General features: G+C 37.4%; 2 protein-coding genes and 1 long non-coding RNA gene across 4 annotated transcripts; 1 reads left to right on the top strand and 2 right to left on the bottom strand.

Annotated features, from left to right (window-relative positions):
• The first annotated feature begins 68 nt into the window (after positions 1–68).
• LOC131440273 (golgin-45) lies at positions 69–1,733 on the top strand. 2 transcript variants are annotated; one of them, XM_058611398.1, is made up of 3 exons: positions 69–114; positions 179–239; positions 314–1,733. In XM_058611398.1, the coding sequence occupies exons 2-3, from the start codon at positions 230–232 to the stop codon at positions 1,561–1,563; spliced, it is 1,260 nt and encodes a 419-aa protein (XP_058467381.1). In that variant the 5' UTR covers positions 69–114; positions 179–229; the 3' UTR covers positions 1,564–1,733. The 2 variants fall into 2 exon arrangements, with proteins under 2 accessions (XP_058467381.1, XP_058467383.1); XM_058611400.1 differs by having other exon boundaries at positions 69–239; positions 314–643; positions 716–1,733.
• Positions 1,734–9,365: 7,632 nt separating this feature from the next.
• LOC131440272 (GTP-binding protein SAR1) lies at positions 9,366–12,102 on the bottom strand. Its single transcript, XM_058611397.1, has 6 exons — positions 11,884–12,102; positions 10,846–10,976; positions 10,657–10,776; positions 10,526–10,591; positions 10,221–10,456; positions 9,366–10,138 (listed from the first exon to the last, which is right to left on the bottom strand). The coding sequence occupies exons 2-6, from the start codon at positions 10,886–10,888 to the stop codon at positions 10,022–10,024; spliced, it is 582 nt and encodes a 193-aa protein (XP_058467380.1). The 5' UTR covers positions 10,889–10,976; positions 11,884–12,102; the 3' UTR covers positions 9,366–10,021.
• A 1,613-nt stretch (positions 12,103–13,715) lies between these two features.
• LOC131440271 (uncharacterized) lies at positions 13,716–22,410 on the bottom strand. The gene is made up of 3 exons (XR_009231367.1): positions 21,909–22,410; positions 21,438–21,716; positions 13,716–14,401 (listed from the first exon to the last, which is right to left on the bottom strand). It is a non-coding gene; the product is annotated as an uncharacterized LOC131440271 (long non-coding RNA).
• Positions 22,411–24,082: the final 1,672 nt, after the last annotated feature.

Below are 24,082 nucleotides of genomic sequence, written 5' to 3'. Positions count from 1 at the left end.
AGGTTACATAAATGCTTTTCTGGTTGCGTGCATATCAGCTGTTTGCCAACTTTGTTTTCATTGTTGGCCTATAATTCCGTCTGACATGGTCACTTGCAGACTATCCTCAAAAAAGTGATTAATTTCATGAAATTATTTGATCAAAATTTCAACTCTCTTGTTTAATTTTCTTCTTTAGTATTTACACTTGTTTCGTGTTCATTTTCTGTAGAGATTAAAAGCTACTACTATGGACTCAGGTAATGTCAATAATAAACAGTAATATTAAACTTTCACTTTCTCATCTTTGAAAATCAAATGTTCATAATTTAAGCTCGGACACGGGGCGATGGAATGGAAAATGAAGTTTTAGCTACACCTGGTGTAGTGCAGCCTCCTAGAAAAATATCCAACACTAGTTTAACCGGTGTTAACGAACTTAAGCTGCCAATCGATTTTGATCTGCAACGTTTACTACCTCATTCTGGATCCAATCTTATATATCGTCCAACGGAACTTGTCACGACTGCAAGTGCTTCACTGACACCGACCGTACCGAGAGGAACTATTTTTGCACTAATTCCCAAATTAGTGCCAACCAATAAAGCTGGTCATAGCTTGAAAGGAAAGGAGCCCCGTTTTGTTCCGTTTGAACCGTATAAAGGTGCAGTCAATCCAATTATACCATATAAAAATAACGAAAATCGAGTTAGAATTATCGATCGCAACAATCTAGATTTAAACGTCCTGGTTTCGCAAATGTCGACAATCACTAATAAAGAGCTAAAAGGAAATTCAACGGCGAATAAAGAATCGAACTGTTTCAAGCAAGAATACGAGAAGCAGATTGAAGAACTTAGGAAGGAACGCGACTACTATCAAAGTCAATTGAAATTTCAGGCACAGGTTAATTCAGAGCTCAAAAATCTGCTTGTGGCTGCTGTCGGGGAAGATCTCCAGACAAAGGTAAACGTTTTGACTGAGGATAAATTACATTTGGCCAGAAAATTACTCAATTCAGCTGAGAATTTGTCATCTCACACAGAACAAATTGAGTTCCTGGCTGGTCAAAGTGAGGTCTGGCGCAGCAAATTTCTGGCCAGTAGTCTTATGGTGGAAGAATTAGCTCGTTGGAAAACTAGTCTGTTGCAAAAGAACGCTCTGCTTCTTTCTTCCAACAAGGAATTGTTAGAAGTCACCTCCAAACTACGTGAGATGCAAATCGATATGCTTAAAAATCTGAATTTTCTTTCAAACCAAAAAGAAATTTCGCTCAAATCAAGCAGCGCTTTGGATCTGACAGCTGAATGCCTCAACATTTCCCAGCAATTGGTTCTTGGACATGCAGCGCTTGGTATGCCAGAACCGCTAGACTTATCTCAGCTCGATCCAATGTGTTCCGCAGAAAAACTGGCCGTTCAGGCTCTACAACATTCTAATGAACCTCTAATGAGTACCGATGAAGCATTTCGAGCGATTGTGGGACAAGCATTTCCATCAATTAATTTGATGAAGCAACACATGGAACAGTCGACGAGTGATTTTGAACTGGTGGAGAAACCTTCAGATAACAGCGGAGTCTAGTAGATCAGACTCTACTGCTAGGTATCAGAGCATGAATTTAGAGATAAGATGCTTCTGTAGATAGTAGTTTGTGCATTTTATACATTGAAATTATTGCAGTCTTTGAAATCATTGGCATGTTCAATAAATGTGTAAGCAATATAACGTAGGCAAATATAAGTTTTTAATCTACTAGTTATACTCTTATTTTTCTCAGCTAGCCGTTGAACTCTCGACGTCAACCATCCAGAGCATTGAAACTAATTGAACCGTCCACTGGTTGATCAATCTAGTTTGCCGCGTTTTCGTTTCCTTGGTATTGCATAATCAGTTTCACCATAAATCAAATAAACTTATGTCGTTTTCGCTTGAGAACACTGAAACTGACCCAGGGTAGTTTCTTCAAACAAACACTTTTCACGAAACTGTGTTGTTTTCGCGCTTAGCAACGGCGGTTTGAGCAAACCTGATATAACAACCAGGTTCGAAACTGACTCGATTTTCAGTTCAACAACGTTAAAACTAGGTTCGAAACTAGCTTCAAACAAACGGTTTGACAGCAGTTAGGGTGGAAACTGGGTTAGGTTTGGTATCAAGCGAAAACGACAATAGATTTCCGACTGTACGGTGACACTAACAGCACCTCTGGTGAGAAACGGGTGTACTTTTTTCCATTAGCTACTGTGGTTTTGTTAAATGCGCAGGCAACTTTATGCATGCATTTTAGGAGCATTTACGCACCCATTCTCCACCAGACGGTGCTTTTGCTGTCACGGGTTGCTCAACTACATTAGTATTACACTGGGAAATCTATGTTTATTTGATTTATGGTTTCACGTATTACCTTCGCTAGACTATCGGTCGACATCTCCATGAGACCTCACTTTCATCGAGGTGGGCCCTCGTGAGGGCTACTATATCGTATATATTGTTCGACTTGATGGGCAGATTAACTAGTTAAAGGTTATACTCGATAAAAGTGAAATGAATGAGGAGAATCATTCTTCGATTGTTTGCACAGGACCAGCACGTCAAACGAATACTGGTTTCAATGGTTCGATTGTGGTGAAGAAATCAAATATGATTTTATAATGTTTTTTGCATCCCTCTAAATTACCAGGTTTTCTCCTTGATAGTTTATTTTTCTAATAAGTTCTTTCAAACAGTTTTTATCGTGAGTCAAACATGTCGGCGTACGAACCAAATATCGAGCATATGCGTCAGGCATTGCTATGTTCTGTTATGGGGATGAAATGTCCCATAAGCCATTGTGTGCTTGTAGAAGTTTATGGCGATCGTGGTATAACACTTTAAACTTATGAAAAGGGATTTTGAAAATACATTGAGGGAAATTTCTACTTTAACGACGCCTCACGCTTTCGCTAGCGAATATTGTATGATGTAACCAAACTACAAGCATTAGTCGATGACATTGCAATTGTAAACATTATCGGATAGTAACGACAACTTGCAAAAGTGCGGGGAGATCAACAAGCAATTTCTAAACGTCTTCGAGCTATGGGCAAAATTAGGAAGTGGGTATCACATAAACTGACGAGAGACAGACGGAGAACTGAAGAGCGACGTGTGAAATGCTACTTCAACTGCACAACAGAAAGTCTCTCCCAGATTATTTTGCTGCACGATAATGCACCATCGCACAAGTCGTAAAGCGTTCGCAAGACGCTGGCATGTCGCCAGTGGTTAGTTATGCGGCTTACTCGTCAATCCTGACCCAATCAGACTACCATCTCTCTGTCTTGTTGGACAACCCGCTTGTTGGGCAGCGTTTCGATTCTTACAAAAATTTGTAAACGGCTCACCCAGGGGTTCAACACCAAAGACTAAGGATAGTGCACTGGTGTACACAAGAAATGTGCGAAAAAGGCCTCTCGGTTTGTTTCAAGTGTAATTTTTACTCAGCACCAAATAGCAATCGCAGCACTTAACGTTTTCGAATCTAATGAATTATTAGCTTCACTAATATTGACGAACACTCAATACTGACGGCAATTCTTGGAATGAAGGCCACAATTTCTTCAGGCTGGCAGTTATTATTAAAAAATGTTCGTGCTGTGTGATCGCTCCTCTTTGTAAATTACCACAGGAAAGTCATTTCGACCCATTAAAATTTTTACTGTACTTCAATGATGTCAATTTCGCTCGGTAAGGTTCGCTTATCTTTTGCTGATGATGTCAAGATCCACCACAGAGTGATTTAAAGTTAACCGTATGATAGTAAACCTCGACAATTACTATGCCATTAAGTGGAAGACCCTATTCACGATTGCCAAGTAACTTTCGATGGGTCGAAGCTGAAGGCAATTCGGTTGATTGATATTTTTCTCAACGAAATTTATACCCTCTTCCGCAAGCCAATTGAGAGTGGTTTTGGCATAACGAGCCGACGCTAAATCCGGCCAAAACAGTGGAGGTGTATATGCTTCTCATATAAAGGCAGCGATCTCTTCTGGAGACACTCAGATTTATAATTCCGTTAGTGTAAAAAATGGTTGACTTCAAACCACAGGAACATATTGCTTGCCGTACCAGTACGACCTGTCCGCAATCGCTCACATCCTCTCCAAAGACGACATTAAAGTATTGTGGACCTGGAGGGGTTTTTGAGTCCTCCTCTACATAAGTCTAATCGTCCATCAAAATCCGCATGCATCCGGACTCTGCAAAAGACGCGAATACAATTTCCGGGCTCTTGTTGCTGCTCGCTTCTTCTATTCTACACTTTGTTTCGAGATTTTCTGCTTCTTGTAGGTCTTCAGGTGATTTCGCCTCTTGATACGCTGGATTATTCCGACACTCGTTCCTGCTTTTCTTTTGCCAAATAACGTATTGACATTGATTTGTTCTTCATGATTAAAGATACCACTTTCTGGTCCAGTTTCTGGTTGGAAGAACCGTGTTTTCTGACTATTCCTGGTAGCTAATCCAAAGAATAGTGTTCCCCAAACTTATTAATGATGGTTTTAACACTGGCATGATGAATTCCAAACCGCTTCGCCCATTTTCGCATAGTAATACCCTTCTCACTTAGCCATGTGTCCAGAACCTTAATTTTCACTTCCTTTTCAATACGTGACATTTTGAAAACGCAGAATTTCAACCGCACAAACAAGTAAACAAACGAAAGCTGACAGACGAACGCACAGCATGCTGTGATCTGAGCATAAAAAACCATCACAAATACATGCGTACAACACAAATGTATGTGGATAGCTTATTTTCGATACACTCCTTATACGTTAAAATTTCTGAATATTATTAGGACGAAATGTGTCCGTTTATCGATTGCAAGTAAATAAACTGAATATGAAGATAAAACTTTTTTTTTGTTTCGATTATAGAGGTTTTAACCTTAAGGTCATTCGCCTCTTCGGGCCAGAAAAATTTTCTGACCCTATGTGCGGGGTTGGGAATCGAACCCAGGTGGGCTGCGTGACAGGGCATCGACTTACCCATCACGCTATACCCGTCCCGAGATAAAACGTTTATTTACACTTATTCAACTGTAATGGTCTTCTAGAGCTTGAACTTGGGCGGCGATCACTGATTGCTACTCCGTTACTGATCGGGATCAGCTGATGTTGCATAGAGAACTTCTGGAAGATCAAACCTGGAAATGACAAATCAACCTTTATTGTGCAACTTCTGATAACCCCAGAGTTCATTGATGTGTCTAAGGAGCCCGGATCAACATGATAATTTTAATTAGTAATTACGATAGTTAATAGTTAAACATGCAAATAGTGTGTAATACTTCGCCATATGAAAATAGGAAGGCTTCGTTTGCGATCGTTAGAATCAATAACAAAAATTAATAATTGTTAGTTTTGAGAATGAAGCCACAAAGGTCAGTTTTTATCCTGACCGCCTACATCCCAAACAGTAAAGTAAATATTCTTATTCTCCACTGTTTCCACATTGAAACCGATCGACACGACTTCGCCAAGCTTTAGTTTATACAGGATTGTCGTTTTCCCAGCCACATCTAATCCATTCCCAATCCCGCACTTAGGGTCAGCATGTTTTTCTGGCCCGAAGAGGCGAATGACCTATAGGTTAAAACCTCTATAATTGAAACAACAAAAATAATGATGACATTACTGTATCCTATTTGAGTGTAAAATTAAAAAATTATTTAAATTCTCATGTTTTTGCCTTTCTCATATAGAAAGGTTATGCAATCACTTGAAAAACCGACTAGTGAAAATTGGCCCGGAGGGCCAAGTGTCATATACCATTCGACTCAGTTCATCGAGCTGAGCAATGTCTGTGTGTGTGTATGTATGTGTGTGTGTATGTGTCAAATAATCTCACTAGGTTTTCTCGGAGATGGCTGAACCGATTTTGACAAACTAGGATTCAAATGAAAGGTCTCGTGGTCCCATACGGAATTCCTGAATTTCATCCGGATCCGACTTCCGGTTCCGGAATTATAGGGTAAAGTGTGTTCAATATGGTACACCGTCACTTAAACCGGCGAAGCAAAAAACGTAAAAAAATTTCTAAGCTGGTCTCAAAACTACACAAATCGATAGTCATTATCAGTAGGCAACTAATCAAACCAATTCCGGCTATCCTGGTTCCCGGTATCTGGTTCCGGAAGTACCAGAAATAGTGGTCATATATACCAAAATGGTTCTCACTCACTTTTCTCAGCGATGGTTCGACCGATTTTCAGAAACTTAGATTCAAATGAAAGGTCTTCCGGTCCCATACGGAATTCCTGAATTTCATCCAGACCCGACTTCCGGTTCCGGAATTATAGGGTAATGTGTGTTCAATATTGTACACCGTCACTTAAACCGGCGAAACAAAACACGTAAAAAATTTTCTAAGCTGGTCTCAAAACTACACAAATCGATAGTCATTATCAGTAGGCAACTAATCAAACCAATTTCGGCTATCCTGGTTCCCGGTATCCGATTCCGGAAGCACCGGAAATAGTGGTCATATATACCAAAATGGATCTCACTCACTTTTCTCAGCGATGGTTTGACCGATTTCCACAAACTAATATTCAAATGAAAGGTCTTCCGGTCCCATACGGAATTCCTGAATTTCATCCGGACCCGACTTCCGGTTCCGGAATTATAGGGTAAAGTGTGTTCAATATTGTACACCGTCACTTAAACCGGCGAAACAAAACACGTAAAAAAATTTCTAAACTGGTCTCAAAACTACACAAATCGATAGTCATTATCAGTAGGCAACAAAACAAACCGATTCCGGCTATCCTGGTTCCCGGTATCCGATTCCGGAAGCACCGGAAATAGTGGTCATTTATACCAAAATGGATCTCACTCACTTTTCTCAGCGATGGTTTGACCGATTTCCACAAACTAATATTCAAATGAAAGGTCTCCCGGTCCCATACGGAATTCCTGAATTTCATCCGGATCCGACTTCCGAATCCGGAGTTATAGAGTGCGTACTAGAAGAGTTTGTGTGTCATGTTAGTTGGTGGCCGTACGAACCGACTTTGACTATACCGGTTCTCGGGTTCCGGTGCCGGAAGTGCATATAATAGTGAACCCATTTCGTTCTCTTATGGCTTACGCAATCAAAGCACTGTTTTATTCTCTATGTTATGCATAAACAATCACTTGGTTTCTTTCAAAAATCGAAGAGAAAATTTTTGAATAGAATACCACAATATTATATGTATATGAGAAAGGCATCATTACACCACTAGGTGGATTAAGACAGGTTTTTTTTCGAAGTCTGGCTAATACACTATAAATTGTAAGACCCAGTCTGAAAAATTTCAAAATTCTCCCCGTCAAATTATCACCCTCATTCTTGTTTACGGCCGTATGCGATACGTTCGAAAGTATAGCAAATTCGTATTCCCGTTTACGTTCGAATCAATCACACTTTTAAACATCGTACATGCATAAAAACAACGCCCATCCAACTTTAAACTATCAGTTCTGGTACAGATTTGAGTTGTAAATAAAAATCTTTGACATCATTTGTTATTTGACTTGTTTTTTTCACTGATTTTGTATCATATACGACGAACACATGCTTTCGAACGAATGCGAACAAGCCATTCTTGTTTTCACTCGAACGTGTACGTACGCGATTCCTGTGCAAAAGAAGGATCGGTAGCGCAGGTAGTTTTTTAAGGAAGATTGCAAGCATCAAGGAAGTGACGAATGCTACATAATAAATAAATATCATACTCAGGACCAATTTTATTCAAGTCGGTAAATGAAATTTTCAAATTAAACTTCGTGCAAAGTAAAAAAGAGCATTTGAAATAGCAGTCCGATCAGTAGTATCTGCGAAAAATATGTTGCATTTTTCTTGCAATTTTGTCATGTTTTCGATAGCCTAAATATTTATTTCATTGGTGAAATCATGCATTTAATATAAAATAAAGCATGTTTACCCATGGCGTATTTTCCATAAAGTACTTAATAGATGCAAAATTGATGCATAAAAACTTTGAATCTCGCATATATTCAAAGGCTCCCCAGAAAAAACAGCATTTTACTATACTGCTTTGCTTTCTAAATGATTTATGCAAAACACAAATTTATGATTTGATTAAAAATCACCTTTAGATTCGAAAATAATTTTGTTAGAGATCGGTTAAACTTTTTTCAATGCGTTCGAACGGTTGATTCGCAACATTAAACTGACGAATCGAAACCACGACATTTCGTCTATTCGTCCGTAAACGGGAATGGGACATTTCGTTCGTACGAATGATGTTCGAATACACGTTTCGTTTGAAACTAAAATGGCATACATTCTAGCGTTTCGCATATGGTTAATCACATGAATTGGACTGATTACATTAAGGCTTAGCATTTATTTTAAAAAGTTTACTGATATTTGAATATTTTGTGGCAAACGAGTCGCGTTCGAATTCATTCGAGTGAAAACAAGAATCACCCCTATTCTGTACGTCGATCGATTCGAAATATTCCGATCGAATGTGCAATTTCCATTCTGCATTCCGTTCGAGTTGGGTATGAACTCGAATATCATTCGTTCGAGTTGTTTAATTTTCGAACATTACTCGATCGACTTGCGTATTCACCCCGATTCTGTATTTCGTTCAAATCGGATTGTTTCGATCGAATACGAAATTTGGCATTCTGTAGCTCGATCGAGTTCGACACCCTTATTCTGTACGTCGATCGATTCGAAATATTTCGATCGAATGTGCAATTTCCATGCTATATTCCATTCGAGTTGGGCATGAACTCGAATATCATTCGTTCGAGTTGTTAAATTTTCGAACATTACTCGATCGACTTGCGTACGTATTACTTATGTTCGGTTTAGAATCGTTCTAATTTGTTTATACAAGTGTGACGGTTTCGTTTACTAAGAAATGAATAATATAAATAATATAGAACGTGTAAATAGTGTTGATAGCTTTGATGGTTAGTGTTCGAGATTTCCGGGAGATTTGATGGTTAGTGTTCGAGTGTTCCCGAACGAGAGTCGATCGAATCATACAAGTCGAACGGAATAAAGAATGCAAAATTCGAACTCGATCGTAAGTGTAGGTTCATTCGAATCACAAATCCGTCGGATTGCAGAATCGGGGTGAATGGCTTATTCGTATTCGTTCGAAAGTACCCGTTCGTCGTATTGCGGATACGGACGTAAACAAGAATGAGGGTGTATATAAGATGACATGCAAAATGCTAATTTATGAATTGCCATTTGCGTTAATGAGAAAATGAGAGGGTAAAAATTGATTAGTGTGAAGTGCCGTATAAAAATGTTTATAATCGCTGAATCAATAAAAAAAACATTTCGGATTAGTACTGAAAAAACTGTTTTATATCTAAAAATTTCGAAGTTTTATTTTTTATTATTATTGATTGGTAGATGTTTGTATGGTCTGTCTGTTTTTGTTTACTTTCAAGTTTCTGTAGATTTCACTAATGCACACGCTCATTCAACTGCGAGATTTTCTATGTCTTTTCTGTATGAAGGGTTTGCCTATTGGTTTGGAAGTGAATAAAATGCCCAGTTTGCAGCGAACATTTATAAAAATATATAATGCACTATTAAAGAAAAAAAATACCGTGAACAATAAGACCAACGAAGCTGTAATAGCAAAGAGTAAAAGAGTTCTCTATCGTATGGTTTATGGATAATTGTAAACTGTTGTCCATCATTTAAAGTCAAGTACAACGTCCGAGAATGCGATAATCGACATGGCTAATTCGTGGGCATGTAGTTGATGTAAAAGTAGTCACTGCGCTAGATGCTCAATTGGTTTTTAACTATTTTTCTTGTTTTTTTTTTTATTAAATATCACGCATCCCTAAATACTTTCTAATCCCGTCGCCCGAAAACTCTGTTATTCGTTCGTCCTAAACACTGAGGGTGTAGCACATGCTGCTGTTGTTGCTGCACCATTTACGCTGTTGCCTTTGTTCTATCGTTTTCGTCTCAGCCTAGCGCAAGCATTACTCGCACTCCATCATTAGTCAATGTACTGAGCGAGCCAACGGAAACCTTCTCCATAACCTTGTCGTTTTAACACGGAACACATGAACAGCTCAAGAGGACGACCGGGCAGTTCGTTACGTGCTACTTTACCCTGTTTTCGTGTCGGGAAGATAAAACAAACAATCCGAAATGACTTCTTGCTTCCGAATTAAAACCTAAAGCGAATTACTTACCTTGCCAGTGGTCAGTTGGTACAGGGCGAAGTGATTCCTCAGTTCGTCTTCACTGGCCGCTCCGGGTTTGTCGATCTTATTGCCCAGAATCAGCACGGGACAGTTTGATAGAGCTTCGTCGGTCAACAGGGAGTCCAGCTCGTTCTTGCTCTCAGTGAAACGACTGCGATCCCATGCGTCAATCAAGAATACGATCGCATCCACTGCAGGGAAGTAATCCTTCCAAACACGACGGGCTGTATTTGAATGGACATTTGTAATTCAGATAAGTGTTCCACTGTCAGCAAAGCCACAATTAAACTTACCTTGCGTATGTCCACCCAAATCAAACGTAGTGAATCGCATATTGCCAATGGATAGCTCCTCAGATGCTGCGAAAAAGAAGTAAGCTTTCAATAGTTTGACAAAGGGAATAGGTAGCAAGCGACTGCCTTACTGGGATGTAACGTTGGTACGTGTTGCGCCAATCTGTCATCCTTGAGCATGTGCAGTAGTGTCGTCTTGCCAGCGTTATCTAACCCGAGGAACAACAGTTTGCCCGATTTTTTCCAGAGACCTACAGTACATAAAAACAATAGGAACTATTAGCAACTGTTTCAAGAACTCTGTATTCTATAATACTCACCCAAATAACCGAGCACACCAGTAAACCAATCCCAGATAAACATATTTACGTTTGTTATTCGGTTTTACTGTATGGAAGTGAGAACAGGTGGCAGAACGTGACACAGGCTGGTGAAGGGGTGTGTGTTGTATCTATTTAAAAAACAGTAACACAACTGAAATTTAATTCTGTGTAATTCAAAAATAGTAATTTCATAGTTTTGCGTCGCTTACTTAACTGGTATTTAGATAGAGGTTTCAACAATTAGAAGCTTTACTAATTAACGGCTGATCGAAAGTATCTCTTCGTATCAATACAAGGAAAGGTTAGTTAACTTCTCGTAAATAACACTATTTCATAAAAGTGAAAGTGCTGCAGTTATTTCCGCTTATACATTTATTTTTCCACTCAGATTCACCGCTATTATTTTCAAACTGTTGTTTAGCAAATTCCACGCAAGAAAAATACTACCAGTCCCTTGAATGCGTTTCCCCAACACCCTCAAATTGTTATACATTTTATAACTAATTGTTTACAAATTAATTCTGATTGTGTAAACCAAAGCAATTATGTTGAACATTCGAGGTAATCGTCCGGTTTTTAGTCGTGATTTGATTTTACACTTTATTACATCGCTTGCGAGTATTTTTTTTTTCAAACAAATCAATCTAGCTCGTAAAAAGTTAAAAACTCTTCCACAATCAAAAACGCAACTCATCATTTGGTCTTGACTCGTCATAATTAAACGGTTTGCTTTTGATAAGCACATCGTTAGTGTATGGATTTAGAGACAGCAGCTCAACGTACACCTATGACGCTCGGTGCGTCCTTGGTTCGGACGGATGCTTCACGGTGGACATTTTGTCGAAATTGGTCCACTCGTTGGAGCATGGTGAACAATCAAAATTACCATCAAAAACACCACGTAATATATCGAATTTTACGCGAAGCGATCACCACCACCGAATACGCGACGGGATCAAACTGAACACCCTCTTTGTAGTTCATTATTTTCTCATTTTAAACATCAGAAACCTCGATCAGAAAACCATTACTTACCTAGCGTAAACTGTAGTCCACAGTTTCGGGGACCAGCCGGAAGTGGAATATTGTTGCTGGAACGCTAGATAAACACGGAATTTTGCAGAATTATTTCGTAGTCGCGGAAAATTGCTTTGCAACGATTGAGATGGACACTTTTCTTTGCTCTTTTCGATAGCTGGCTGATTGGTTGGCCGTCGTCGTCAGTTTCCTTGCTCTTTCTCGTGTAGTTTGACATGTTTGCGAGAGGAATTCGATACACGCGCGTGAGAAAGTTTGACGTGGAACTCGCATAGAATGTAGCGCCGTCAGTGGTCGGTTAATTGAACTGAAGTCGACAAGGGGTTTGGTGATTGAAAAGGGGATTTTTAAAACGACTGTTAGTATCAAGTTGGCGTTGACTCTTTCGTGTCATTTTCGATGTTTTGTTCCCACAAAAAATATATTTAAAATAAACAGAACAGAACAAACTGCATCGAATATGATTCATATTTCTTTTGAACAACCTTCTATAAGCAGATGAAAAAAATACTTGTTGATGATAATTTAAAGAAGAAAAAAGTACGGGTGTGTAATGTCAGAGACATAACTGGATGTCGTGAATACGAATAAAACTGATACGAATTCCTTACACTTTCGAATTCAAATTGATAGTTGATCGATTGTGTGAATTGCGAAACTTTCCCCCTTTTCTTTACTAAAATTTTAAACGATTTTTGGCGTCGATTATCTCATTTCGGATTTGCATATTTCATTGAAAGGAACTATCAAGATGCTGTACAGGATTCATTTCCACCTTTTAGAAGGACCAAATTGTGGATAACTCTACACGGGCAAAATTCCGATTCTTGAAATGAGCACAACGAGTCATGATTTGGGGAAAATAATATATTTTCATGTTATGATAATACACCATGATTAAAATTCCTCGGATCATGATCCATTCGGACTGATTTCTATAAAATTTAAACGTAGCGCACTTGACGGTGTTGAGTATAACTTCAGGCGTGTTTCTGCTACGATTGTAATTTTTCCAACATAACAGGCGTTATGTGTGATTTTTGCAACGATGGTCATTTTTGCAATATAAATTCAGTGAAAAGCACGACGAACTTCTTTTAAAATGAAAATATTCTGTTTTTGAAAAACGACGGCGCAAGCGATAACGTGTTTACTTACGTTCATTACTTCAGTTTTGATTTTGTGTTTCAGAATTTAAACACTTAAACGAACTGCATGAAGAAAACACGAGTGAATCAAACCTCTTAAAAAAAACTCTATGTCGAATTCTTGCAAAAAAAATCGTCTTATTCATAGTATTTAGGCGCATCAATACAGCTTGTGTTGTTATACCTATGAAACAAATTAATCAAATTCAATTCTTCTGATTTTCGTTAGATGGTGTTTCAAATTCACAATCGAATTAAACGCTAGCTCTCAAAATATTATTCTAGCAACAACGGTCACATCAAATATGTAAGAATACATTCAAACAAAATGTAACATTGATGTTTGTCAAATGAAAAGTGTAGCTGTACTTAGTCTTTTATGATGTCAATTTTCGGTTCATTATCTTTATGCTGTCAATTCTCTATCAGCCGGTGGGTAAAATAACACGATTATTAAATAACATGCTTCAGGATCAAGTAAACATTTTCAGTAGGTCTTACTTTTCAATGTCTGCTTTTTGCTTTACCGTTAATCTATTAATCTATCACATCACTTGAGGCAGAGGGTAGAAAATTAGAGTTACGAGCTTTGAAGGAAATGCATTCTTCATGTAACGCATTTTCGAACTGAAACTTATTAATTTTACTTTTGATTGAACGGAGCGAATCGAAAAGACGGTGTTAACTGTTAGCTAGTCGGTTCTAAAAAGAACGAACGATTTTATTTTTCGATCTAGCAAACCTTCTATTTACACAGTTTACAATGTTGACGTTTTGTATATAAGGTGGAATCAATCTTCTACGCCCACCTTGATTTAACCTACTATGTACACAGTAAATACAGTTCAGTGAATAACTTAGTTCATTACAATACCTTTCCCTTTAAGCAATTCGAACAGTCTACTAAACTTCTAAGTAATTCTTGTTTCTTACAATATTATTACTTTTCAGAATGGAAACTATCTTCCTATTAATTTAACTTCTCGACTGAATATCTCAATTCAAACAAAGCAATCATATTATTTAAAATACAAATAATTCCCATCAAACTTCTTTTTTCTTGCTCGTGTTGATCTTCGCAAGCGATTTCTCGTTGTACCATTTGGATTGATTTCATGATTCGATCCCGCAGGGTCTTTTTCTCGCAAAACATCTGGATGTGCCTCGCTTCTAGCCGGAGGCGGTACCACGGAGAATCCCCGGAATGGTTCGTCGTCTTCGGAGTCCTCGTATTGTCTCTTTTTGCCTTGATTAGGCCTAGATGTGTATCCCTCCATCTGAAGCGCCACATTGCGCCTGTGTTCTGTTTTGTCAGCGATTCTAATCTGCCCCCTGTGGGCCGAGATCAATGCTGAGCCGATCGCGATCTGGAAAACATTCATAGAAATTCTTTTAATATATTTGGCTTCTAACCATTTTTGTGTTTCATTAATTTTATGATTTCTATAGAAAACCTTGTCTCCTGCAACAAGCTTAGAAAAAGGATCCATCATTTCCTTTTCAAATTTGATTGACTCATATTGTTCATTTACGTTTCTATATAAAATTTGCTTTTTATAGTTATTTTTGGGATTAGTTAAATCCAGCAATGTTTTTGGTTTATAGCTTAAAACTCTCTCTGAAGGAAAATCCCCTCCATCTGTCAAACAGCTGTTGCGGTAGTTGAAAAGAAAGTAATCTATCCTATCTTGAAGGCTCAAATGTTTCATTTCAGGATCAATGAAAAATTTCTTTAGAACATCTTTAACCACCCGAACTAAGCGCTCAGCCTGTCCATTACTTTGCGGGTGATATGGGGGGCTCTTCATTATTATTATTCCTTGCCTCTCAAGAAAAGTTATGAAACATTGAGAACTAAAAGGTGGACCATTGTCCGTAACAATTACGTCTGGAAGACCAAATCGTGCGAAAAAACTTTGAAACTGTTTTAATACTTTTTCAGCGTCTGTACCAAACTTCATCCAAATCACCTCAAGCCACTTCGAAAAACTGTCAACAATTAGTAAGAAAACGTGCCTTTCAAAATAAAAGAAGTCGGCATGTATCCTACTGAAAGGACGGGTTGTTTGCGCCCATTCATATGTTATGTTTTTTCCTGGAATAATTGCCATTTTGCAACAAACGTCACATTTATTTGCATAGGAATTAATATCAACATTCATTCCGAACCAGTAAAAATGGCGTCTGGCCAGCTGCTTCATTTTAATAACTTCAATATGATTAGCATGAAGTAGTTTTAAAATTTTGCGTTGCAGAGAAAACGGTATCACAACTCGATTCTGAAACAGAAGACTTCCATCCACTTCTTCCAAGTCTTGATGTTGAGAATATATATTTTTAAAACTTTTATCCAATCTTTTAGGCCAACCATGTTTCATAAAAGATAAAATTTGTTGTAGGAACGGATCCTGTTTAGTTTCTCGTGCAATTTCCTGAACATCTAGAGGAAATTCATTGGAAAAGTTTAAACTATTTACATTTTGTCTTTCTAAATCTTTTGGCACTTCAAAGTTGAGCGGAAATCTTGAGCAAAAATCTGCATTGCCCATTTTATCCGATGGCCTATAAAGAATTTCAAAATCATATATAGATAACTCCATTATGTAGCGTTGTAGTCTCGTCACGTATATTGAATTTCGCCCAGTTTTTCCCAGGATGCCTAGAAGTGGTTTATGATCCGTATAAATTGTGAATTTTTGTCCATATAGGTATTTATGGAATTTTTTTACGGTCGAAACGATTGCTAGCGCTTCTAAGTGTAGGATTGGATACGATTTTTGCGCTGCGTTTAGAGAAAAAGAAGTGAAATATATAGGTTTTTCTGTTCCATTTATGATGTGTGCAATAACTCCTCCCAAACCGTAGGATGAAGCATCGGCACACACGACGATCGGTTTCTTAGCATCATATAATACTAACATGTTTGCTTTCAATATTTGCTGTTTGCTAAAATTAAATGCTTTGTCACATTCAACATTCCACAGAAATTTAGTATTTTTGACCAACAATTTATACAATGGATTTAAAGTCGAAGACAAGTTAGGCAGAAATTTGCCGTAATAATTTATGAGGCCTAAATTGAACAATCCAATCAGCGTGGTCACCACGAGATAGCGTTATGGTGATTGTTTTGACATATCCCATGTATTTAGAAAAATTTTCGACGAATTTTTCAATTTACTTGAGTTTGAAAGCATGCAGATGGCAAAACCTTACAAATATGGGTAAGAAAAACGATTATTCACGTGTTGTCATCAAACATATTATTTCAAATTGTCCTATACTCTTGACAATCTCGGATGAAATTTGAAATTTTCAGTTCACATACAGATTTGATTTAGATGATAAAACATGAGTAAATAGACTAGTCATAAAGCTTTTGATCATAATTTATCAATTAATCTCAAAATCCAACCCAAAAAACAAAGAATATCCCAGATATGAAAACAGTGCCCAACCTCACTTCTTCGAATTATGTATTTCATGTAACGATTTCTCCATAAATATCAATCAAGCATACCACGGAAAGTTACTGAATCATTAATGATCGACTTTTTTACCAAATTTTCACACGTTTTAGTATGTGAGTATTCGATTCATAAGAAAAAAAAATAAAAACCCGACATTTTGTTCGAATCTTCAACAAAATCTGAAAATTATCACCATCGCTTAGTTCAAAGCTCGCCACTCGGGCAGCGCAGCGATCGCAAAAGATTTGGTTGGATTCTTCAATATGCTTTTAATTGTGTTACATTCTGTGGTATTTTCGCTTGCTGAATTGTTGCCACCTTGTCTGGGTTTGGTTTAAGACCATTTTCAGATATAATGTGTCCTAAATAAGGTAATTCACTCACAAAAAATTTACATTTATCAAAGTTTACCTTGATATTAGCTTTATGCAGGCGGTCCAATACTAAAAGTAATTTTTTATTGCAATCTTCGATATTTTTTCCAGCTATTAACACGTCGTCAAGATAGCAGTAGACAAAGTCCAGTCCATTTAGAATCGTGTCCATAATTTGCTGAAATATGGCAGCACTTGAAGATGCGCCTTGAGGAAGTCTATTGTAAGTGAAAAGACCTCGCATTGTGTTTATCACAACAAATTTTCTAGATTTATCCGATAAATTTAACTGTGTATACGCATTAGATAAATCTAAGGAACAGAAAATTTTGCAATCAGCCAAAGATGCGAACAAATCCTGGGCTGTCGGTAGGGGATAAGTGTTAGGAATCAATACTTTATTGATTGAGACTTTGCAGTCTATTACAAGCCTGATGGTGTCGTTTTTCTTCATAACAACCACAACCGGAGAAGCCCATAAGCTCGTTTTGATTGGTGAAATTATTCCATCTTTTTCTAACATTATCAATTAATTATTTACTTTTTCTTTCAGGCGGTAAGGAACATCATACGCTTTTTTGAAAATTGGTTTGTCTTCACGTAGCACTAAATCAGCCTCAAAGCCCGCAATTGGCGATGAAATGCTTTTGTCAAAAATGTTTTTATACTTTGATTTTATTTCATCCAAAATATGTCTCGTAGAATGCTGCTGGACTAGAGAATTAACTGTAAAAGCATTGAAAAGTTTCCATCTCCAACCTTCGAAAAATATATCAAGCCAATCGCGACCCATCAAAGGAATAAAATAATGATCACAGTTCAATACAATTAACTCTAAGTAAATCTTTTCGTCATTTAATAAAACCATCACGCGAAGTGATCCCAGAATTTGCAAAGATGAACCATTCACTACAACTAGTTTTCGGTTAGTAATGTTCAACAACAGATTTTTAAAATATTTCATGTAATCAATTTTACTAATCACAGACACCGCTGATCCACTATCAATCTCCATTTTTATCATCTTGCCCTTTATACTAGCATTGAGGAAACAAGGTTCACTAATCTTATTCACCGACTTAATCATAAGACAATTATAGTCACCTGACGATTCACTCTCGCTGTTATAGTCAACCCGAAGTCTTTTGAAATAGTCATGAACCTCGTCTGCCTTCTCGGAATTGTCCTCGATGAACTTAACCGAATGTTTTTGCTGATTTTTAAAACGATAGCAACTTTTTTGAATATGGCCTTTTTGTTTGCAAAAATTGCAAACAAAATTAGCATATCTTCCTCGGCTAGAAGACCTATGCCCTGACCGCGATCTTCCTCTACTTGAGTAATGATTAAATCTGCTCTCTCGGCCATTCCTACTTCTCGATCTACCTCGTCTCCAATTATCGTTATCTCTAGTTTCAAATCTACAGGGTTGTTACGGTCGCGCGAATTTCGCGGTTTTCGCGAATTTCGCGATTTTCGCGGATTTAGCGCGGTTTCTGCTAAGATTTTGATGCCATGGCGCGGATTTCGTGCGAATTTCAAAAAACATCATTCCACATTTGTGAATCATTTGTTCGAATAAAAAAAGTTCTTTGCAAATTTTCGAAGCTTGTGAGTTTTATGAAACCCTAAAAAATTAAAGATGGGCGAACGTTTCAGCTGACCGAATTGGTGAATTTTCACCTTGATAAAACCAAAATTTACTAGAAGATGGTTCTAGAAAATGTTCAGTGGACAAAATTTAGATTTTATGCTCTTCGATCTCGAGTAATACAAATTGCTATTTCAACTTACCAGAAATTACAAATTTTTTTCGATATATGTGATTGCGTTTTCCCGTTCTAATGCAGAAATCGAAAGATTTTCGCACTCAAGGATATTGATGTCTGATGGAAGATATCGTCTCAGTGAAAACACATTCAATAATGCAGAGAACGTAATAAATGAAATGCTATTCTTCAATAATATGGTCACAAATGTTGAGTATGATAAAAATCGCATTCTTAAAGCAAAATTTGCCCGACAGGCTTACGAAGAGAAAAAAAGAAGAAGTTCTGGGATTCCATCCGCGGTGATAAGAAATTGTTCTAACAGTTTGTTGGTTCCACTATCCAACATTTTCAATTGTTCTTTGCGTTCTAGAATTTTTACTACATATCAGCATGTATACATGCCAAAGCCTTCAACTTCCCCAAATTTAGTAACCTACACTTCCTTGATCATACGTTCTTTACAAGCACGACTACAAGTATATTCTACATACACCGATTTCGCTGTTTCGTTAGACAAAATCAATCATCACAAACGATCTCCAAGTTAAGTAGACTGGGATTAAACGGATTATTTTTGGATTGGCTTCGATCATATCTAACTGGTCATGGAATGAAATTGAAAATAGGAGCTTGTACAACCTCACATTTGCTGTTATTTCTGGAGTTCCTCAAGGAAGTCACCTTGGACAGTTATTAATTTTATTGTATCTCAACGATCTAAACTTTTCGATCAAGTGTATGAAACTATCGTTTACCGATGCCTTTCATGTTTCATATTTCAAAATAGTTTTAAATGCTACTAAATGCTCCGTCATCTCTTTTAGTAACAAAAAGTCTGTATTCAAGTCCGACTATAATATTTCACAAACTGTTCTCGAACGCGCATCGTTTGTTAAGGACCTGGGTGTTCTTCTGGAATCAAGTTAAATTTTAAAGAGCACATAGAGCTTACTATGTTCTGAACCTCGTTATTCGCGTTACTAAAAAAAATCTCTGATGTACATTGCTTGTAAGCTCCGTATTGCGCTTTAGTTCACTCAAGTGGAATATGCTGCGGTTATCTGGTCACCTTATTACTAAAACCAACGTATTGAAGCGATTCAACGCAAATTTGTCCGATTAGCTCTCCGACGTCTTCCATGGAGATATCATTTAAACTTACCGAGTTACCATGACCGCTGCAAACTGATTGGTCTCGATTTATTATTTGTCCATCGAGATGTTTGTAAGGCTAGTTTTGTTTCAGACCTACTTCAGTCGCAGATCGATTGCTCCGAGTGATTGCAATTGTTACAATTTATCATTCGAGGTCGTAATCTTCGATTCTATTTTTTTCTTCGGATTCCCTATGTTGGAACTAATTATGGATATAACGAGCACATTGCTAGCATTCTTTCGACTTTCATTTATCAAGTAATTTTATCAAGAAACCGTTTCTTATATTACTGTCACATAAGATTTAGTTGCTATAGAAGGACTAGATTTAAGGAAATGTATCATTTGGATGATTTTAATATATTAATGCAAAAGATGAGGAGGTTTTATGCCTGCTGGAGAACAAGTTTGACAGATACTAATTCCAGTGGGCTTTTCCCTGATCCAAATAAAAGAGCAAAAGATGAGGAGGAACAGAAAGACATTCAGAGTAAAATCTGACAACAGGAGAAGGCTCTATTATAATTGAAACTGAAAAAAAAAGATGTAGACCTTAAAATTCTTCTTACCAAGAAGGAAATGCTGGCCGAGCAAGATGTTGAAGCAAAAAAAAATGTCTTCGCTGAAATCTGTTTTCAATATCACAATTGTAAGCATTTTTATTTTTTATTAATTAACTAAGAACATCGAAAAAGCTGTAGAATAAAAATGCAATCATTTTCATGGGATTCTCGAAGTGACGTGTTGTATGCGGACTTATTTATTGCGTTCATATGACAAACTTATGTAGATTTTTAAATTATATTTAAGTGAATTTTCATGTTCTGCGGAAATTATCATCTGCATAAGAATAGTTGTCTATCGCTTCACTCTAATATCGCGCGCTTCAGTTTTCAATTTCGCGCGGATTTGGCGCGTTTTAGTTTTTGACCTCGCGCGGATTTCGCGCGTTTTGATTTTGAATTTTTTCGTAACAACCCTGAATCTATTACCTCGCCTTCCCAAACGATTTTTTATTGAGTTTATATTGTCATCCGCATTTAAAAGCTGCGCTCTCGATGTGGCAAGCTCACGGTTTTTTATTATTTTTTCTGCCGTACGCACACTCAACTCTTCTTCATCTAAAAGGCGCTGTTGTAGTTTTTTATCATAAACGCCGAAAATCAATTGATCCTTAATTGCCATATCGCGGAATTCCCCAAAGTCGCACTGTTCAGCTAAAAGTTTTACTGCCAAAATGAAATTTTCGCCTGACTCTGTCGGACCCTGCTTCCGGCAGCGGAACTTGAATCTTAAAACAGTGTCAGACTCTACTTTGTCGAATCTTTCTTTGAGCTTCTTGGTAATGGTCTCGTAGCTCAACGTCTTTAAATCTGTGCCTGGGTAAAGCAACTTCAATTCTTCGAAAATTTGCATTCCGGAGAAGCTCATAAAAATATCTTTTTTTCGTTCATTAGCGATTTCATTACAAGAAAAGAAATATTCTAAACGCTCAACGTAATTTGAGAAAGACGTGCCTATGACATAAGGGTCGATACTGCCAATCAACGCCATGCCTGCACCAAACCAAAATCAGCAAAATGACACAACAAAAATAATGAAGTGAAATAAAATAAAATAAGCTTCACGTACCTTCAGTACCGGAATACGCCAAATAATCCGTAAACTTGCACAACGGCCAAGGGTTTCTAAATCACGTTCCTGCTCTATAAAACTGCTTTCGTCCGGATGACAATAACCGCCGCAATAGGCATGGAACACTTGCCAGATCAACACGCTTGCCAATAGATTCAAGATTCAAGCGACTCGCTTGCGGTTTCCGGATGGCTTCAATTTGCCACGAAATTTCCTCACGCCACAATTTGGCCGATGATTTTTCTTTTTTTTTTTTTTAACGTCACTCACGACCGGCTAAAACACCATAAAAAAAAAGATTAGTGGAACAATCAGAACACAATAGCTCTTCAAAATAAATTTCAATAAATTCAATAGCTCAATATTTTATTTCAATAGCCCAATATCTCATTTCAATAGCTCAATATTTCATTTCAATAGTTCAAATATACAATTGCATTGATAAGCAACAATAGCTTTTGTACTCACCGCTGGATTTTTGTCCAAATTGCGAAACCACGCGGTACCAAAAAATGGTCACCTTGCCGGATCCAAGCAGATCGAGAAAATCCTCCGGAACCTGCACCAGATGATGTCGCTGATAATATTGCCTGTACGCTCCAGCGCAGCAAAAAAATACCTTTCTTAACACTCGCGGACAGCTACCACACGCGAAAAAAAAACCCAATTAATCCTCGTCGCCACTGAAACTTATTAATTTTACTTTTGATTGAACGGAGCGAATCGAAAAGACGGTGTTAACTGTTAGCTAGTCGGTTCTAAAAAGAACGAACGATTTTATTTTTCGATCTAGCAAACCTTCTATTTACACAGTTTACAATGTTGACGTTTTGTATATAAGGTGGAATCAATCTTCTACGCCCACCTTGATTTAACCTACTATGTACACAGTAAATACAGTTCAGTGAATAACTTAGTTCATTACACGAACCATGATTAATTTTCATGGGAGAAGAGTTTGTGCTCATGATTTCATAAGTTAAAATGATTGGTTTCATGATTTTCTAATCATAACAGTAGTAACGGATTTCTTTCCGTGTACGATATTTAGCACAGTTCGGACCATTTATCTCGAATGATTTTTGCACAGCGAAAAGTGCACGAAGCAAATCAAATTATTTCGGATTTTCACTAAACTGATGATTTCTACCTTCGATTTGCAAAGAAGTAATCTCAATAGTTCTTTAGATAACATTTAGAGCCATTAGAAAGGCTGATTTTAAATAATGTTGTCCACTTTTCGTTTCTTGTTTTCTTTCTCTGCAATGCAAACCACCAGCAGCTGATGCAATCGTTCTTGCTTAAATTGAAAAAAGCTTTGCGTACAAACCGCAACACATCGGCTCGCAGTGCCAAATGATGCGAAACTGGTTTAATGCGTCTTCTCATCTTGACGACCGGAAGGCAAATGAGAACTACGACCTGAGCGTTTGAGGTTTTTTAACCACGCAGAAGGTGCGCTCTCCGATGCCGCTGTTTGAATACAACTTCTCGTCCCGACGTCTGCTTCCATCCAACACACAAGAAGAAATGATCGATTTTCGACCACGGTTCCCCTTTTATAACGTTCAGTGAAGATATGTGCCTAACTACCTCAAAATCGTCGTCCTTGCGCGAAAAACCCAAGCGAAAGTAAAGAGTTTTCCGCGTTGTTTTCAAATTTTCAGAAAATTTAATTTTTAAGTTGTTTGTGGTTATCTCACACTGTTCAAAATATTATCCTGAATTCCTGATCATATTTTTGATGAAATAGTGAAAGAATAAACAAGTGGAAAGTGAACATTACTAACTATAAAGTCATCCAACATTGAATAGTGGTGTAATTATGTGAAACAGTGATCATGTTTTGAGACGAATCGATTAGTAAATATTCAGAAACATGATGAATTGTGAAACTTCAGACGAAAGTGGTTCCTAAATCAAAAAGTGAGTTTATTTTAAATGAAAAAAGCGATCGTTGAAGGTTTTTTAACTATTTTTTCAATTGGAAAGTGTGGCAAAACCTAGAATAAATGTTTTAAAACGTTCCACAGTTTTGTTCAGGTACTTTCAAAGATTTGATTAATGTTCAAAGTTATGAGGTGAAGGAATGAGATGGAAATAGGAGCTGAGATGAAATAGGGTGCCCTTACCCTATTAAGATTGAATCACATGTACCTGTATAGACAAAAGAACTTTTTTATTGTTCTGGTGCGAAGTGGAACGTTTTGTAAGATCGTGTCGAACAGTCATTAGGTGGCAGTAATGACCCACATTATCAGGTCCGAATCGATTCCGAATCGGCGAGAAATTTTCATTCGGAATTCCATGAGGAAATCATGTGGAATTCCGAATCAATTCCAACTCCAGTGCTACAATCGATTCCGAATGAATTTCGCCTACAACCGGTTGATTCGGAAATCTGTCGGAATTGAGTGAGAAGATGCGGACTGAATTGTCAATTTGTCTTCTTCTTCTTCTTTCCCGATTTTGCACGTTTTCGTGCTGATGTTCAGTTTATTTTTAAATGAAAACTTTACATAACTGAATATACACATTTCATGTTTTTAGGATATACAGAACTAGTAAAAAACCAGTTCTTCTTAGAATTCCAACATAAACTGTTGAAATTCGCTGGAAATTAATAAAACGGCCTTCCTTAG

The sequence above is a fragment of the Malaya genurostris genome, chromosome 1, assembly GCF_030247185.1.
Source record: "Malaya genurostris strain Urasoe2022 chromosome 1, Malgen_1.1, whole genome shotgun sequence".
Lineage (NCBI taxonomy): Eukaryota > Metazoa > Arthropoda > Insecta > Diptera > Culicidae > Malaya > Malaya genurostris.
Note: the sequence above shows the minus strand (reverse complement) of the source record. Positions and strands in the feature narration are given on the sequence as shown.

Excerpts from the sequence above, each read along its gene's own strand:
- LOC131440272 (XM_058611397.1), bottom strand. The coding sequence starts at position 10,888 with ATGTTTATCTGGGATTGGTTTACTGGTGTGCTCGGTTATTTGG. Across the intron at positions 10,777-10,845 it reads TGGTGTGCTCGGTTATTTGG|GTCTCTGGAAAAAATCGGGC; the intron begins GTGAGTATTATA and ends TATGTACTGTAG. Across the intron at positions 10,457-10,525 it reads TTTGGGTGGACATACGCAAG|CCCGTCGTGTTTGGAAGGAT; the intron begins GTAAGTTTAATT and ends ATTCAAATACAG.